Source organism: Rhagoletis pomonella, unplaced genomic scaffold (genome assembly GCF_013731165.1).
Source record: "Rhagoletis pomonella isolate Grant_MI unplaced genomic scaffold, Rhpom_1.0 Rhpom_scaffold_00002, whole genome shotgun sequence".
In the NCBI taxonomy this organism is placed as follows: Eukaryota; Metazoa; Arthropoda; class Insecta; order Diptera; family Tephritidae; genus Rhagoletis; species Rhagoletis pomonella.
This window is the reverse complement of record NW_023458556.1, coordinates 77,248,689-77,265,058: the sequence shown is the minus strand read 5'-3', so window position 1 is coordinate 77,265,058 and position 16,370 is coordinate 77,248,689. Positions and strand designations below refer to the sequence as shown.

The following is a 16,370-nucleotide window of genomic DNA, read 5'->3' as shown; positions in this document are numbered from 1 at the left end:
TAACCGCCTAAGCGATTTTGGCCGAGTTCAGCAAAGCACGCCAGTCGTTTCTCCTCTGTGCCAACTGACGCCAATTGGAAACGCCAAGTGAAGCCAAGTCCTTCTCCACCTGATCGTTCCATCGCAGTGGGGGCCTCCCTCTTCCTCTGCTACCACCAGCGGGTTCCGAGGTGAATACTTTCAGAGCTGGAACGTCGGTGTCCATTCGAACGACATGGCCAAGCCAGCGGAGCCGCTGTATTTTAATTCGCTGCACTATGTCCATATCGTTGTAAAGCTCATACAGCTCATCGTTCCATCGTCTGCGGTACTCGCCGTCGTCAACGCGTAAAGGCCCGTAAATCTTCCGCAAAATCTTTCTCTCAAACACTCCAAGAGCCGCCTCATCGGATGTTGTCATTGTCCATGCTTCTGCGCCATATACCAGCACGGGCATGATGAGTGACTTATAGAGCGCGGTTTTCGTACGTCGAGAGAGGACTTTACTCCTGAATTGCCTACTCAGTCCAAAGTAGCACTTGTTGGCAAGAGTGATTCTACGTTGGATTTCAATGCTGACATTATTATCGGTGTTAATGCTGGTTCCCAAGTAAACGAAATTCTCTACTTTCTCGAAATTGTAACTGTCAACAGTGACGTGGGTGCCAAGGCGCGAATGTGCTGACTGTTTGTTTGATGACAGGAGATACTTCGTCTTGTCCTCGTTTACCACCAGACCCATTCGCTTTGCTTCCCTATCCAACTTGGAAAAGGCAGAACAGACTTCGCGGTTTTTGTTAGCGATGATGTCGATGTCATCGGCATAAGCCAGCAATTGCACGCTCTTATAGTAAATTGTTCCTGAGCGGTTCAGTTCTGCAGCTCTTATTATCTTCTCCAACATCAGATTAAAGAAGTCACATGAAAGGGAGTCGCCCTGTCTGAAACCCCGTTTTGTGGCGAACGGCTCGGAGAGGTCTTTTCCAATTCTGACGGAGCTGGGGGTATTGCTTAACGTCATTTTACACAGCCGTATGAGTTTTGAGGGGATGCCAAATTCGGACATACCGGCGCCCGATCGCAGCGTGGCCCTGTAGGCGGCATCTTTTTTCACTGCAGCTTCCTGACACTCCTCATCGTACCAGTTATTCTTTCGGGCTCGCTGAAATCCGACTACTTCTTCGGCGGCGGTACTTAATGAGCGGGAAATGTGGTTCCACTGCTCGCATATGTCGGTTTGTTGAAGAGTGCTCTCGGAGAGCAGGTGTGAGAGTCGAGTAGCGAAAGCGCTGACTGTCTGCTGTGATTGCAGCTTTTCGACGTTAAGCTTTCCTTGCATATTTGGGCGAACATTTTTTGCTGCACAGAGGCGGGTGCGTATCTTGGCTGCAACAAGATAGTGGTCCGAGTCGATGTTTGGCCTCGGAGTGTGCGTACGTCTAAAACACTGGAAGCGTGCCTTCCGTCTATCACCACATGATCGATTTGGTTTCTCGTTTTTCGATCCGGAGACAGCCACGTAGCTTGATGGATCTTTTTATGCTTGAACCTAGTACTGCATACTACCATGTTTCGGGCCCCGGCGAAGTCGATCAGCCTCAATCCGTTGTCAGACGTTTCGTCGTGGAGGCTGAATTTTCCGACGGTGGTTCCAAAGATCCCTTCCTTGCCCACCCTGGCATTGAAGTCGCCACGCACGGTGTTGATATCATGACGGGGGCAGCGCTCGTGCGTGCGCTCCAAGCGCTCATAGAAGAGATCCTTGGATGCCTCATCCTTCTCTTCTTCTAGTAAGGGTTATAATCAGGGACGTGAACCGGTTTTGAACCGAACCGGGTTTGAACCGGAAAACCGCTTTTTTTCTATTAATTAACTGAACCATTAACCGAACCGAAATTTTCCACAAAGGTTTGATCCGAAACGAAAACCGAACCACTTTCCATAAAGGTTTAAAGGTTCGTTTCAACTAAGTTTTAATAGATAAATGTACCCACTTTTTTTCTTTTTGTTAAACATGGTAATACCTACCATGTTTGTTAACCATGTGACAATATCAAATGTAAAGGCAACCCATCTCTTGACCCTCAACCTTGCGCGTTATTTTTTATACCCGAGCGCACTTGTGCACAAGGGTATTATAACTTTGGTCACATAACGGTTGTTTGTAACAGGTAAAACGAATCGAGATAGATATAGACAAATGTATACATAAATGATCAGAATAAAAAGAGAAATCGATTAAGCGGTGATTGTCTTAACGAAACTTTGTATGCGCACTTCTTTCGGGCGTAGAACGGATGGTATTGAAAATGGGCAAAATCGGACAATAACCACGCCTATCTCCCATATATCGGTAATTTGGAGAAATACGAAATCTTCGATAAATCAGTAAATATTAAAGCTAATTTATTCAATATTGATGCCTGCGACAATCGTTTATCAAGAAATACGTTCATGATAAAATTTTGGAAAACGGGCGTGGCCCGCCCACTTATGATCACATATACATATGTATCTCGGTAACCGGTCTACCAATTTATACCAAGCTCGGTGTGGCTATTGTGCTTGCCAAATAAAAACAAAACGTTGAAAATCATTGAAATCTGACTAAAATTGAGGACGCTTTTCATATAACGGTAAATTTCAGAAAAGCTTCAAACTTCAATATTTTGAAATTTAAGGACGCTAAATTACTCAAAATTGATACACCCCGGTATACCATGTTGCGGTGGCTTTCGGAAAGGTGAAAATCATATATTTAATACTTGCGCCGGGTATTGAATGTTCGGCTCCGCCCGAACTTAGACTTTATTACTTGTTTGTTTTTCGAACCGTTGAACCGAACCGAAACCCCGGTTCAAAGACCAAAAAACCGCTTTGGCGAACCAATCCAAAAGAGGAAAAACAGTTCGAACCGCTGAACCGAACCGACAAAATTTTTCATCCGGTTCACGTCCCTGGTTATAATCCCTAAGCGCGGCCGAAGGCCGCCTACGCAGAAAAAAGTTCTGCGCAAAAATACTTCCGCCCTGCTTTTCCAGCAACACAGAAAGGAGAGTTCTAGTTAGTAAGGGTTATAGTCCCTAAGCGCGGCCGAAGGCCGCCTACTCCGAAAGAAGTTCGTTTTCATGTATGCACTATTTCGGTTTTTGTCATATGCATTACTTCGGTTTTGAGTCGAAACTGTGCATGTGTGCATTACTTCGGTTTTTGTCATATGCATTATTTCGGTTTTGAACAGAAACTTTGCATGTATGCATTACTTCGTTTTTCTCATATGCGTTATTTCGGTTTTCAAACGAAAGTGTGCATGTATGCATTATTTCGGTATTTTCATATGCATTATTTCGGTTTTCAACCGAAACTGTGGATATATGCATTATTTCGGTTTTTTTCATATGCATTATTTCGGTTTTCAAACGAAAGAGTGCATATGCATAATCTCGGTTTTTCTAATATGCATTATTGCGGTTTTCAACGGAAACTGTGCGTATATGCATTATTTCGATTTTTTTCATATGCATTATTTCGTTTTTCAACCGAAACTGTGTATATATGCATTATTTCGTATGCACAGTTTCCATATGCACAATTTCAGGGTGCCATATCTTCAGGTGTCCATGGCGTATGAGTAACATTATTTCCTGCTAATTTTTCATACAAAAAATCTTTGCGCATTTTCATATGACCACTTAAGGCCGGTTGTTCAATGTCTGGTTATCACTACCTGCCGGTTAAACATCATTATCGACGTTTTCGACATCATGCATATAACATGTGATCGATAAAACAGTTGTTGTATTTAACCGGAGCTTCTACCTCCGATTTGTGCTAATCAAACATTGAACAACCGGCCCTTAATAATTTTTTATTTATTTATCCATCGATTTTTTACATTATCAACTTGATTTTACAACGCTTTTTTTTGTAACAGAACAGGCTTTAACACAGCCTTGAATGTACTAAACGTGCGCATTCGCGAATGTGTCTATACATAGTATACAGGATTTTTTCAGGCAAAAATAAAAGTCAAAGTTAAAAATCAAGTATTCCAGAGCTGTGTATATAGGAATGTGATAGTTTTGAAGCTCCTACATGGATTTTAATAACCCCTATACCCAAATACCAGGGTTAGTTCAAATCTGTATACATATGTATGTATACATACAATACATGAAAGGAGTTTTTGTTAACGGCATCAGATCTGCACCGATTATTCGATTTTCAAAACTGAGGTGCCAAATTAAAGGGCTTAGCCTCTAGATGTATGTACCACAAGGCATAGGGTTGCCACCTTTTTTAAAATTATAAAATCTGCACCGTTCGTTGTATTAAAACAGAAGAGGTGCCATATGAAAGGGCTAGGCATGTAGATGTGCAAGAAGGTCTCAGTATTTTGAATAGGGTTGCCACCTGCTTCTAAAATAGAAGACTTACACCGTTCGTTGTATTAAAACAGAAGAGGTGCCAAATGAAAGGGCTAGGCCTGTAGATGTGATAGAAGGTCCCAGTTTTTTGAGTAGGGTTACCACCTCCTTCTAAAATCATAAGACTTACACCGTTCGTTGTATTAAAATAGAAGAGGTGACAAATAGAAGGGCTGGGCCTGTAGATGTGCAAGAAGGTCTCAGTTTTTTGAATAGGGTTACCACCTGCTTCTAAAATCATAAGACTTACATAAGGTGCCGTGTAAATGGGCTTGATCTAAAGATTTGCAAGAAAGAACGTCTTATTTTTTTGAAAAGTGTTGCCGCCTAATAAGTTTTTATTTTTCGGAAGAGCATCAGTTTACACTGTTCTGTCGCGTTTCCAAATGAGGCGTCAGATGAAAAATATTGACTTACAGACCTGTTTTGGTTTTTTAAAGAGTTGCCGCCTTATTAAAAATGCGTTGTTTAAATAACCCACGTCACGGTTGACAGTTACAAGTTTGCAAACGTAGACGACCTCGTTTATTTGGGAACCAGCATTAATACCAATAATAATGTCTGCCTTGAAATCCAACGGAGAATCACTCTTGCTAACAAATGATACTTTGGACTGAGTAGACAATTGAGAAGTAAAGTCCTCTCTCGTCGTACAAAAAACACACTCTATAAGTCACTCATCATCTCTTTGCTGGTGGTGGTGTATGGCGCGAAGGCATGGCAATGAAAACATCTGGCGAAGCGGCTCTTGGAGTTTTCGAGAGAAAGATTCTGTGAAAGATTTAGGGGCCTTTGCGCGTTAGCGATGGCGAAGACCGCAGACGATTTAACGATGATCTGTATGCGCTTTACAACGATATAGACATTTGCCGCGAGTTATAATCCAGCGGCTCCGCTGGCTAGGTCACGACAGAAACGCTCCAGCTCTGAAGATATTCAACTCGGGTCACGTTCGAATGGCCAGGTAGAGAAGGACTGGCTTCACTTGGCATTTCCAATTGGCGTCAGTTGACACGGAAGAGAAACGACTGGCCTGCTGTTGTGGACTCGGTCAAAATCGTTACAGCGGTTACAGCGTCAATAAAGCAGAAGAAGCAATTCGGTGATTATGCGGTGTATGAGCCTAACAAGGTTAGATTTGACCCCAAGCTATCGAGAAAGGCAGCCACAGTGGAGAAACCTAGCTAGTGACACACAATTGAATGCAAGGTGGTCTCTACCATCCCACCCTTAATGTTGCATGTTGAGCACCTGACAGGTGATTGCAAGAGATTTCGTTGATTTTCCGTCTCCATTGTCAATTTTGGATTGGAGGTAAACCCTTTTGGAATCATCAATAATAAAAAAAAAATATTATAAGCTTTCAAAAGAATTTTTGCAATATAAAAATAAATGTTTTCGCAGTAGGATTGAATGAATGAATATTGTTTGCTATGATTAGACGAAGAGCTTCCAGGTGAAATTTTGTCTTTTTTCGGAGGTTTTGGATTTATTTAAAAAAGTTACCCTGCGAAAAACTAAGGATCGAGATATATATCTCTTGAATCTTTCCATAGAAGTTTTTAACTTTTAGCTCAAATACATACTATCCACGCGTCCGCTCGATATTTTTGAAGAAAAAAAAAAATATTTTACTGCTAAAAGTTTTCGTTTCTGTTATAAAAAAAGTTATATACATACAAGGTAAAGTGGCAAATTGGTTCCGGTAATTTTGCACTCTATACAATCACCCCATCCAAAAAATAAACTTATATTGGATTAAAAAATATATTGGATGCGATAACTTCTACTCCAAGAGTATTCATATTAAATTGTGTTTTTCCAAATCCTCAGCTAAGGGCCAGTTTTTCTGTGCTAGTTTAAGACGGCTTCATAGTTTAGTTGTTTTGTAACTAGATCCAGAAAAACTGTTATTTGTTTATTTTTTTAATACGATCTCATCCTAAACTTCTGAAAAATTGTAGACGGAATTTCAAGAATTTGTTTGGTGTCTCATGCATTATACATATGTATGTATTAGGGATGCCAATCCCAGGATCCCGGTATCCCGGAAAATGTTTTGAACATTCGAAAACTTTTAATTTCGTTTGATCAATTTCGTATATTCGACACTTTTACTTAGAAAAATTTGTTAGAATTCCTAAAATTCTCAAAATTTAAAAAAAATAAAAAACTTCTAGAAATCTAGTATTCATCATTATATTGAATTATTGGTATTTACTAAAATTTCTCAAATTCACAAAGTTTTGAAAGTTTAGAAAATTTTGGAATTCCACTCAAGTTATTAAAAAGGGGAAACTTCAAGAAATTAAAAACCATCAAAACTCTAAAAATGTTAAATTGCGGTGATTTTTAAATTTATATACACGTTATATGTTGAAAAGGGGTGTGTGTTTTTAACCAGACCCAACTACAAACATGTATTTCGACCCGCTGAATCCGATTCTGAGATCCGTTTGACTCGTACACCCTCAAAATTTCCAGTAAATTGCGAAAAAAATGGCAAAAAATTCTCCATTCGCCATTTCTTTATAGAGTAGAATAAACATGTTTAGAGAAATTGTTGTTGTATATTTTTGTTTTATGTTTTTTTTTATTAATCGTCACTTTCAAAAGTACCTGGTAGTTTCATTATTATTTGTGATGTATACGTTCCTCAATCACATGGTTTTTTAAATACAATTAAAAAAAATTTTATTTTAAAATTTGTCTGATTTAATAAATATCGCTAGCGTAGAGTGCAAAGTTGCTAAGTCCCAATTTAAAAATTGTACAGGAGAGGAAAAAACTTCGTATAGCCATTTTCTTCAAGTATTTCGCAATACTTTGAATACAACATTTTGCCTGTTTAAAGCAAAGCAAAACTCCATACGAATCGGAGGGATTCGATATTTATTAAAAGATTTCGAACTTTTTTGGCCTTATCGAATTTTCGGAGCTTTTTTTGACCTTAGCAAATTTTCCTTTCATTGAATATAAACGAGAAAACATAAATAAAACAAGGACCTTTACTCTTTTCGAAACGATGCAATTTTAATTTATCTAGCCTCCTATATCAAAATATGATTTTTCATTAAAAGTGAAGTTAGCAACTTTTCTAAGCTAGCGATATATGAGTTTTACAATCAGTTTATCGTAAATTTTAAATTGTTTTATTTAATGGTATGTTTAAATGCTTTCAGATATTGAATTTTTACTCATATTCATAAAATTTATGACTCAATTTTAATCCCGGGATTACCTAAAAAATATCCCGAATTCCCGGGATCCCAATTTTCGTAATATTTTGGCATCCCTAGTATGTATGTACTACATCATCCACTGACCGACATTTGATTGCCTAATCTTAGTTTGAACCAGTTAGTTCGAGCGTTTAAACTAAGTTTGAACCACAGTTAGATTTAACGGTGTACTGAAAAGCTAGCCTTAAATAAACGAAGTAAAACATGATAATGAATTAGTACAATTAGGGTTAATAATAAATATAAAAATATTTTACAGTACTTGTAGTTTTAAAGAGTTTAGTTGAAATGGTTTGTTTTACACATCCGAGTGTACTGCTCAATAGTGCAATCATTTTTATTTAGCTGTTGCATATTTAATGTTTGAGAGCCTACAGTTGTACGAATATTGAGGATAAAACAAAACTTCAGCAAGTGTTCTATTTTTTCATGGTGATCGGAAACCGGGCTTGAATCAGGCCCTACGGAATGGTAGCGCGCACTGCTAACCACTACACCACAGCGACGCCAAGAGGATATTTTAATACTAATTAGGTATCACATATTAAATTAAATGTAATTTTGCTTAATCCTGGGCTATTCACATTCTCCGATATTTATTAATCATATTGAATGACTATTTTAATTATTTAAAAAATTGGTAAGGAGTATGTCCAAAAGAAGTTTCTCGCTTGGTTGCTTGGTAGTCCGAGTATTTTAAAAAATTTACCTTGTGCCGTCAGGCAGGAAAAGTAATATGTTTGCACTGTACGTGGTCTTCATTTCAGACATGAAAAGAATCATTGAATTCGGCTAAGAAATGTAGTAGAAATACATAAGTATATAAAATGTCTCTTCCCGCCATTTTTTATTTATTTTTGCTTTCTTCTGTTGAATCTTTATAAAAGCTGCTTAGGTTTTACTAGGGATAAAATATGTAGTCTTGTCAAGGCATGAAAGAAACAAGTTATTTTAATTAAATGTTTGACAAAATGCAGTCATAATGGGCAAAGCATAAAAAATGTACGTAAATTTTAGATTTCTTTCACCATACTCTTTCTAAGTGCATTATTTTTTATATATTTTTTATCGAATTTCCGTCATCCCATGTCAATTTTAGTTTGGAGACAAACCTGTTTTGGCGTTGTGCCATCTTCAGTGTAATTTTGTCAAGGAATGACGGAAATTCGTTCCAAAATAATCCAATCATACTCCTAACGTGTCGGAAGCATCGACAATCAAAATGAAATCATTATTTCTTCTTTAACTTCTATCAAAACACAAATTTCTTACAAATAGCTGTCAAACATTTTTCTGTCCAGTCATACGAAATTGTTTTTTATGAAAATTTAAGTTGTAAAATTTTGAACAAAGTTTTGTAAATTACTCGACCGGTCAAAGTTGGTTTAGTTTTATTTTGTTACAACTTTTAATCTATCATTACAACATCATTTAAATTCATATTTCTATATCTAAGTCAATAATAAATTTTTTATATCAATTTTTCAGTACCGCCCAAGTCAATGGTCATGGCGACGTGGAGAGGCACGTTACACAGCTGCAACGATTCACATGTAATGCAAATTTATCCTCCCTACCCTTCTTATCCCGCATCTATGGATGTTTAAAGTATATTTAAATATTGCTGCATTGTTTGGAGCAAGTTAGACATTTCGTTAATTATTGAAATTTTATTTCTGTCCTTTTATTATTGAAAACGTTATGAGAAAGCCAAAACTATTTAGTACTAAGCAAGTAAAAAAAAACCTCTTACGCCTGTGTATTATTGTTTTGTTATTTGCCCACTATCGTGCACCGTTACCCCCAAAAGGAGTTTCTATGTACTTGGGGAGAAAAATCACTATAACATAAGTGTAATGCAATGAAAACAATGTAAGGGAAGCAAATTATATAATTTTTACGATTGGAAAAGACAAACCCTTCATACATGTAAACAACAACTAAGGCAAAGAACATAGTGCAGCGGCGAGGAAAGCGTTGAAAGAGCAACATAACATCTAAAAATGTAATTAAATTTAGCTCTTATAATTTAATTTTCTTTATTTTGTTAAAAATTGACTTGTTTTTATAGAATTTGCATAATTCCAGAATTAAAGCGAGAAATTTAAAAAACTGATATTTATCGTAAAACTCTAAAAAATTCTACAATCTTGTAATCTTTTTATAGTTTTGAGTCAATCACATCTAAATAGCAAAGGAAATATCATCAAGCATAGAGAAGAAATCAAAATATTTTAAAATCGACGCTATGCATTAAAAAATGCACGTTTATAATTGACGCTTTGCTCGTTCTCTTTGCTCTGTTTCTACACTTCGAAGGCGAGACACTCAAAATCCCGGATATGCAAGACTTAGACTTGGCCTAAATAGAAACTTAGAAACTATTACTCTCCGTGTCATCTATTGCTTTTTCTTTTTTTATCGTCAGCATTTGTATTTGTACACGCAAAATTGTAAACGTTTAATTTGTTTGAGGTAAAATTGGATAAAAATTACAATTGAAATAAATGTATTTAAGCGCATCAAATTGTGATTTTGGTTATTTTATTTTCTGCCTTTATTTCAAAATTTGTTTTCCGATATCCATATGAATTGCATTTATAAAAAAAATAATTGTTGTAGGCATATTTGGCGGATTTTTATTAAAAATAAGTGTACAAATGATATGGCAGCATGATTCTCTCACGGTTCTCTTTGCACTTAGAAACATTACTTAGAAATCAAACATCTATAGTTCTCCAAGTTTCTATGTATACAATTTTCAAGTAAAATCAATTCTAAGGGCCAAATTCACAGTGCGTAGTTAACTCAGAATCGTTAGTTAACTACAGATTTTTGTACTTAGTTAACTACGCACTGTGAATTTGGTTCTTAGAATTGATTTGACTTGAAAATTGTATACATAGAAACTTGGAGATTTTTGTACTGAAAATCTGTACTTAACTGCCGATTCTTAGTTAACTACGCACTGTGAATTTGGCCCTAAGTCTTGCATAACTGAGCTACTGAGTACTACTGATTGTGTTGTCGGTCTAAGCAGATTTAATATGACAGATGGTGATCATATCCGTTGTTCTTGCCATCGTCATTGTCAAGGCGAATTTATACAAGGTGGTGTTACTGGCAAATTCAGGTTTTCGCCGCAGTCCTTCTGAATGTCAAAATGATGTGTTTGTTGTAAACAAGGCGAATTCATATTACAACAAACACATCATTTTGACATTCAGAAGGACCACGGCGAAAACCTAATTTCGACATTACTATGTAATACATGTACGTATGTATGAACATGTGTTGTGCTTTTTATTATGATTTATGTAATAGGTAAAGATTTATTCATTGTTTTATATCTTCAAATTATTACAAACTGTTGAAATACATATGTAATGTAATGTAACACTTAAAAAGTTATAAAAAATGTAATTTTCGTACGGACATTCGCAATGTTTATAATTATAATTTGTATATCTTTAAAAGTGAATTTATTTGTATAGTCCTTAAATAACGTTTTTGAATTATTAGATGTGTTTTGATGAAATCTCAATTACAGAATTTCATTGTGTACTACTGAATCCAAGAATAAAGCGAAAAATAAAAGAAAAGGCGAAACACAGTCTATAAGAATTCCATACGTATTTTGGTGTTTGTCCATTGCTAACAAAAACTGTATAAAAAGTTTAACAAATGCTGCATATGTATACGTGAACCATCAGTACTTTATTTCAAAGGAATGACCTTTTCAAGGTGCTGCCTTTTTGCTTTGTTTATTTTTTTTAAAACGTTTGTTGTCCTTTATTTTAAAAGCTGTCTCTTAAAATACCTTTTTCTGATCCGTTGAATTTGTAATATATTAATTTATTTTAACAATTACTTCCGGGTAGGTCTACTCTTTACACAAAGAGCAAGAATACAAAAAAGTTGACAAGCTCACCCTTATCATTTATCTCGTAGAATATATGTAAGTGAAAGTTGTCCTAAAGAACATAGAAAACTAAAATTCTACAAAGCTTATTTTGCTTTACGGGCCAAACATCTCGGTAGGAATTGGCCATAGGTTAGTTTAGATTTGTCTATTACTCTTGATAAGGAATGTAGAGGCCGATTGTGATATCACTAGCGTGGCCGAAGGTTTACCCCGCCTACTTCACTCTTCCTTGCCCTAACGAAGTGAAGAAGGTGATCGAAAAATATATGTCTCAGGTTACGTTGTCCTGTTTCACCCAGAAGAGGTCTGTGTCAGTGAAAGTGTTTGCAGCTCCCTACCACCTCCTGGTCCTTGTAATTGCGACAGAATTCATTAGAGCGGAAGTCTATATGCTTTCCGTGTTTTCCTATTAGACATTGTTCGGTGATAATACCAAATACTACTAGGTTAATGGAGAGTCAATCAAATAAAAACTAGAGGCTAAGGCCTGTTTCCATCAATTCTTGACTGGGATTTTCCTAGTTAATTCCCTTCATTGCCTGGCGATCCCCGACGCTCGGGAACCCAGAAAATTCATTTTCGGTTTACTTAAAAAAAATATGGTCGCTATACATATGTATCATATACTGAACTCTGGCTAAAATGTTTCATGAGCAGTGCAATAATCTACATATGAAGGAGTGAGCAAATATGTACGTACCTACTGAAGACCAAATTGTTGAAAATGATAAAATTCTGAGAAACAAGTATACAACAAAAAAAAATCCGCTTATACACGTATGGTTTATTTGCTATAGTGGGTTGTAATTAAAATTGATTGAATTCAAAGAAACTGTCGTAGGGTAGCAGATTATTCATGTTGGACCATAACACTGCATTCTTGAAAGTCCTTTGCAGAGTGGCTTCTCTATAATGCCATACGACAGAGAAATGCGATGCGATAGGCAATCACCCCTGTGAATCATTTGTTTTCGCATCGCATTACAAAGTAACCCCCCAGTAGTGCTGTTATACATGAAAAAACAAATATGAAAATGATGATTGTTTAAAATATCTTAAAATCCAATAAGGAAACTTTTCTTTGGAGCACCACAGCAAATAAAAAGTGCATATCAAGAAATTTATTCGTCGCGGAGTTAACAGCTGCATTTACAGATGTCTGTGGCTTGAAACAGCAAAGGTTGTTGCTCTGTTTCCTAGCACTTTTTTCAACTTGTTATTCATATTTTGTACTAAAAATATGGCGAAAAAACTAGTGCAGATTAGCGCTGTACATACATATTTATATTTGTATAAGATAAATGTAATTTGAAATGCAATTTTTAAAAACATTCATCTGCGAATTGTAACTTGTTAGAAAATATTAAGAATTTAAAATAAGAGATTAATTGCAGTACGCCAATGTGTATACACCAAACCATTATTCTTCACGATATCTAATAGTATAATGCCCACTAAAATCCCGCGAAAAAATGTTAGGTTTGCATTCTTGTTTCTATCTACATATGTCGCCACCTAGATATGTAAATAACATCTGATGCATTCAAAAAACTGATTATCAAACACCACGCACGCCTTACGTACGAGTATATGTATTTGTATATTATAATACATTATATTGCATTAACGGAATATATCAGCTTAAACACCAGTAAGAGTAATTATCATTTTTGTATGGAAAATATTATATTAAAAAAAAAAACGAGAAAATGGATTAAACTAGCACGAAACCAATTAAAATCACTTTACGTATAATAGTTAAAAATACGGTGGGCTAGAATGTAAATCATCTGTATATTGTAATACTAAATATCGGAACTTTTAAATCTACACATATTTTAAAAATAAGTTAAGTATCTAAGCAAATGATGGTTGCAAATATTTTAAATAAATCAATTTAAAGAAAAAGACAGCGCGAGAAGTCGTAATTATTATCTTGAAACTGAAACGTGAAATTTAGCTGGCTCCCAGTAGTCGAATCTCTGTTATATAAACGACCCAGATTATGTACATATTTCTAGCGAAGCACATTTACTTAACGGCGTCCTACGAAACTTCATGGAAATGTTTTATGTGTGCAAAAAAACGTGATTTTGTACGTGACACGTTAACTTCCGTGTTCATGCGTGACTGAAATTTTTGCTGGCGTGAGCGTGCGTGAGTTAGTTTTCCGTCACTCACGTAATTTTCACATATCAAGCCCTAACCGCTAAAAATATGTAGGGACATTTTTTTTTTTCAAACTTTTATTTTTGATGCAGAATGTTCCTAGATCATCAAATTAAAATTGTGCCAAAATGTCGCTTACATATTTTTAGCGGTTAGAACTTGATATGTATGTATGTATGCATGTTCATTAGACTTCATCACCAAAAAAAGTTGCGGGTTTTCCGCCGGAATTACAAAATTTATTATAGGTATTTGAAGACGTCCACCAAAATATTTCGGAAAAATACTATTAAGATTTACGTGAGCTGGGCCGATTTGCAAACACCTCCAAAAATGGAGTTTTTATGAATAAAAGTAGTTTCTTAAAGAACATTTCGAAAAAAATCGCCTCAGATGACAAAACAGTTTAAGCTTAAAAAAAATGCATACAAATATTTAAAAACATTTTCAACGGATTCGTAATAATGAGATTTTTGATGCTCTTTTTTTATCTTTTTTCGAAGATTGGTTTAAGAAAAACTTGAATAACTGGACCAAAACTATTCCGATTTAGACTTATGAGGTAGTATTGGAAATGTATTTTCCCACTCTTTATGGTTTTTTTTTTTCAAATGCCAACACATCTTAATTCAACTTGGAATGACGCTCGTTCATTTCTCTTTCATATTTGGAATGAGTTTGTTTGCAAAGAAATAAAAACGATGAGAAAATACCTTTCCAATAGTACCTCATAAGGCCAGTTGGAACAGGTTTGGTCCAGTTATTAAAGTTTTCCTTATACCAATCTTTGTCTGCGTTTCTTAATACATTCCAGATAATCCCATTTCACAGCCAGAATAAACAGAATGCATCTGAAATATACGTTAACATATCATCAGGAACATCCTAAGAATAAGTAAACAAAAAAGTTTATTCCAAACGTTCAGAATGAATAAAGAAATGCAGCCTTTGAAAAAAAGTTAAAAAAACAGCATCAAAAATCTCATCGAATCCAGTTAAAATTTTTAAAAAATATTTTTATGCAGATTTTTAAGCTTAAACTGTTTGGTCGTCAGCTATTTTCATTAACATTTTTCCGAAATATTTTGTTGCAAGTTTTATGGGTCGATTACGGATAGCAACGCAACCACGGTTCGGTTGCCAGCTGGCAACGCAACTGGAAAGAAAATTTGTATTACGAATTGCAACTATCGTCAGTTGCTGTAGATTAGGGATGCCCAAATCAGCACATATGCGTTGCGGGCGACTGCGCGTGCAAAGCTTTGCACAGCGGTGCTGGGCAAGCGCGGAAGCAAAAAGTTATCGGAAGGGGAAAACGAAGTCAACAGAATAGTGAGATTGTATGTGAGACAGTGATGGAAAATGAGTGTGCATTGTGCCATTTTCGGCCCTTTCGGAAGCAGCCGGCACCTTCGATTGATTTTCGGCACTATTTTTGCGTAACTCAATGCAACTAATAAATATTTCTTTCGGATCCGCAATTAAAAATATTTTTTTTTACATTTAATCGTATGTGCTTAAACTGATAATTGATATAAACATAGAAACGCAAGCAGAAGAATCTCGCTTCCACATTCTGCATATGCGCTTAACATTTTTGTTTAAACAAATTGGTCGAAATTTCATCTCTAAAGCAAATATTAAATATCATTTAATATATACTTTAGATTTAAATAATCATTTTTAGTGGTGGGCGAGTCCGAGATGTTTAAATGATCGAGATAGTACATTCAATTCGCGTAGATTTTTGAGAACTTTTTTCGTTGAAGGTGTTGCACTTTTTCTTCCATACTGAAGTTTTTGTACCTCCAATTTGTATAAAGAAAATGCAAAAAAATATTAAAAATCAACATGAATTCTTAGCTGCACTTTTACTTTATAATACTAAAATTGAATCGACTATAAAACTGCATACCGTCAGTTGGTGTCGAACACTTATGCGGTGAGGATGTGATCGCGCTTTTATTGATTTTATTGCCGTCAACCAGCAATTTCGTAAAAGCACTAGCACAACCTCAACAACAAAGTTATAGTTAATGGATAAAAGAGACATCTTTTTGGATTCGGTAATAAGTTTTGACGTTTTAATAGCATTTCAAGTGCTTATCAAAACTTTACGACACTCACATATTGACAAGATTTGACCATTTATCTTATTATGTATTTTTTTTTTTATAAAAATACAGTTTATACTTAAAAAAAAAACCGTACAAATCCAAGGTTCAATCTTTTTGCAAATTAAAAAAATCAACACACTTTCGTAAAAATTTCGAGCTTTTTAATTAGATTTCCTAGTGCGCAACACCGCAAACAGAAAAAATCAATGGTATTTTTTAGACACTTCAAACTTGATCCTTATTATACTATGTGGAATGGATGGGCTACAAACAATGTTAACCCAAAACATGTCTACAAATTCTGAACAAAAACTGTGAAAGTTTGAGGAAACTTTGTTGATTTTTTTCAATCTTTTAAGTTTGGATTTATTTGCAAGGCAATGAGACAATGAGTTAAAATTTTATAAAAAAAAATAATTAAAATTATTTAAAAATTTGTTTTTTGTTATTTTTTGGCCTTTTAACAATTATATATTCAACAATTTTATAATGAGCTCGAGGCCATTTTTTT

At 35.4% G+C, this 16,370-nt stretch overlaps 1 protein-coding gene across 1 annotated transcript in view; it reads left to right on the top strand.

Annotated features, from left to right (window-relative positions):
• The window catches only part of LOC118754964 (plexin domain-containing protein 2-like), a 90,804-nt gene extending 80,675 nt beyond the window's left edge, over window positions 1–10,129 (top strand). Inside the window, exon 8 of the mRNA XM_036489829.1 lies at window positions 9,137–10,129. Coding sequence (XP_036345722.1) covers window positions 9,137–9,205 — 69 coding nt within the window. The 3' untranslated portion in view covers window positions 9,206–10,129. The remainder of the gene's footprint in view (window positions 1–9,136) is intronic.
• The last annotated feature ends 6,241 nt before the right edge of the window (window positions 10,130–16,370 follow it).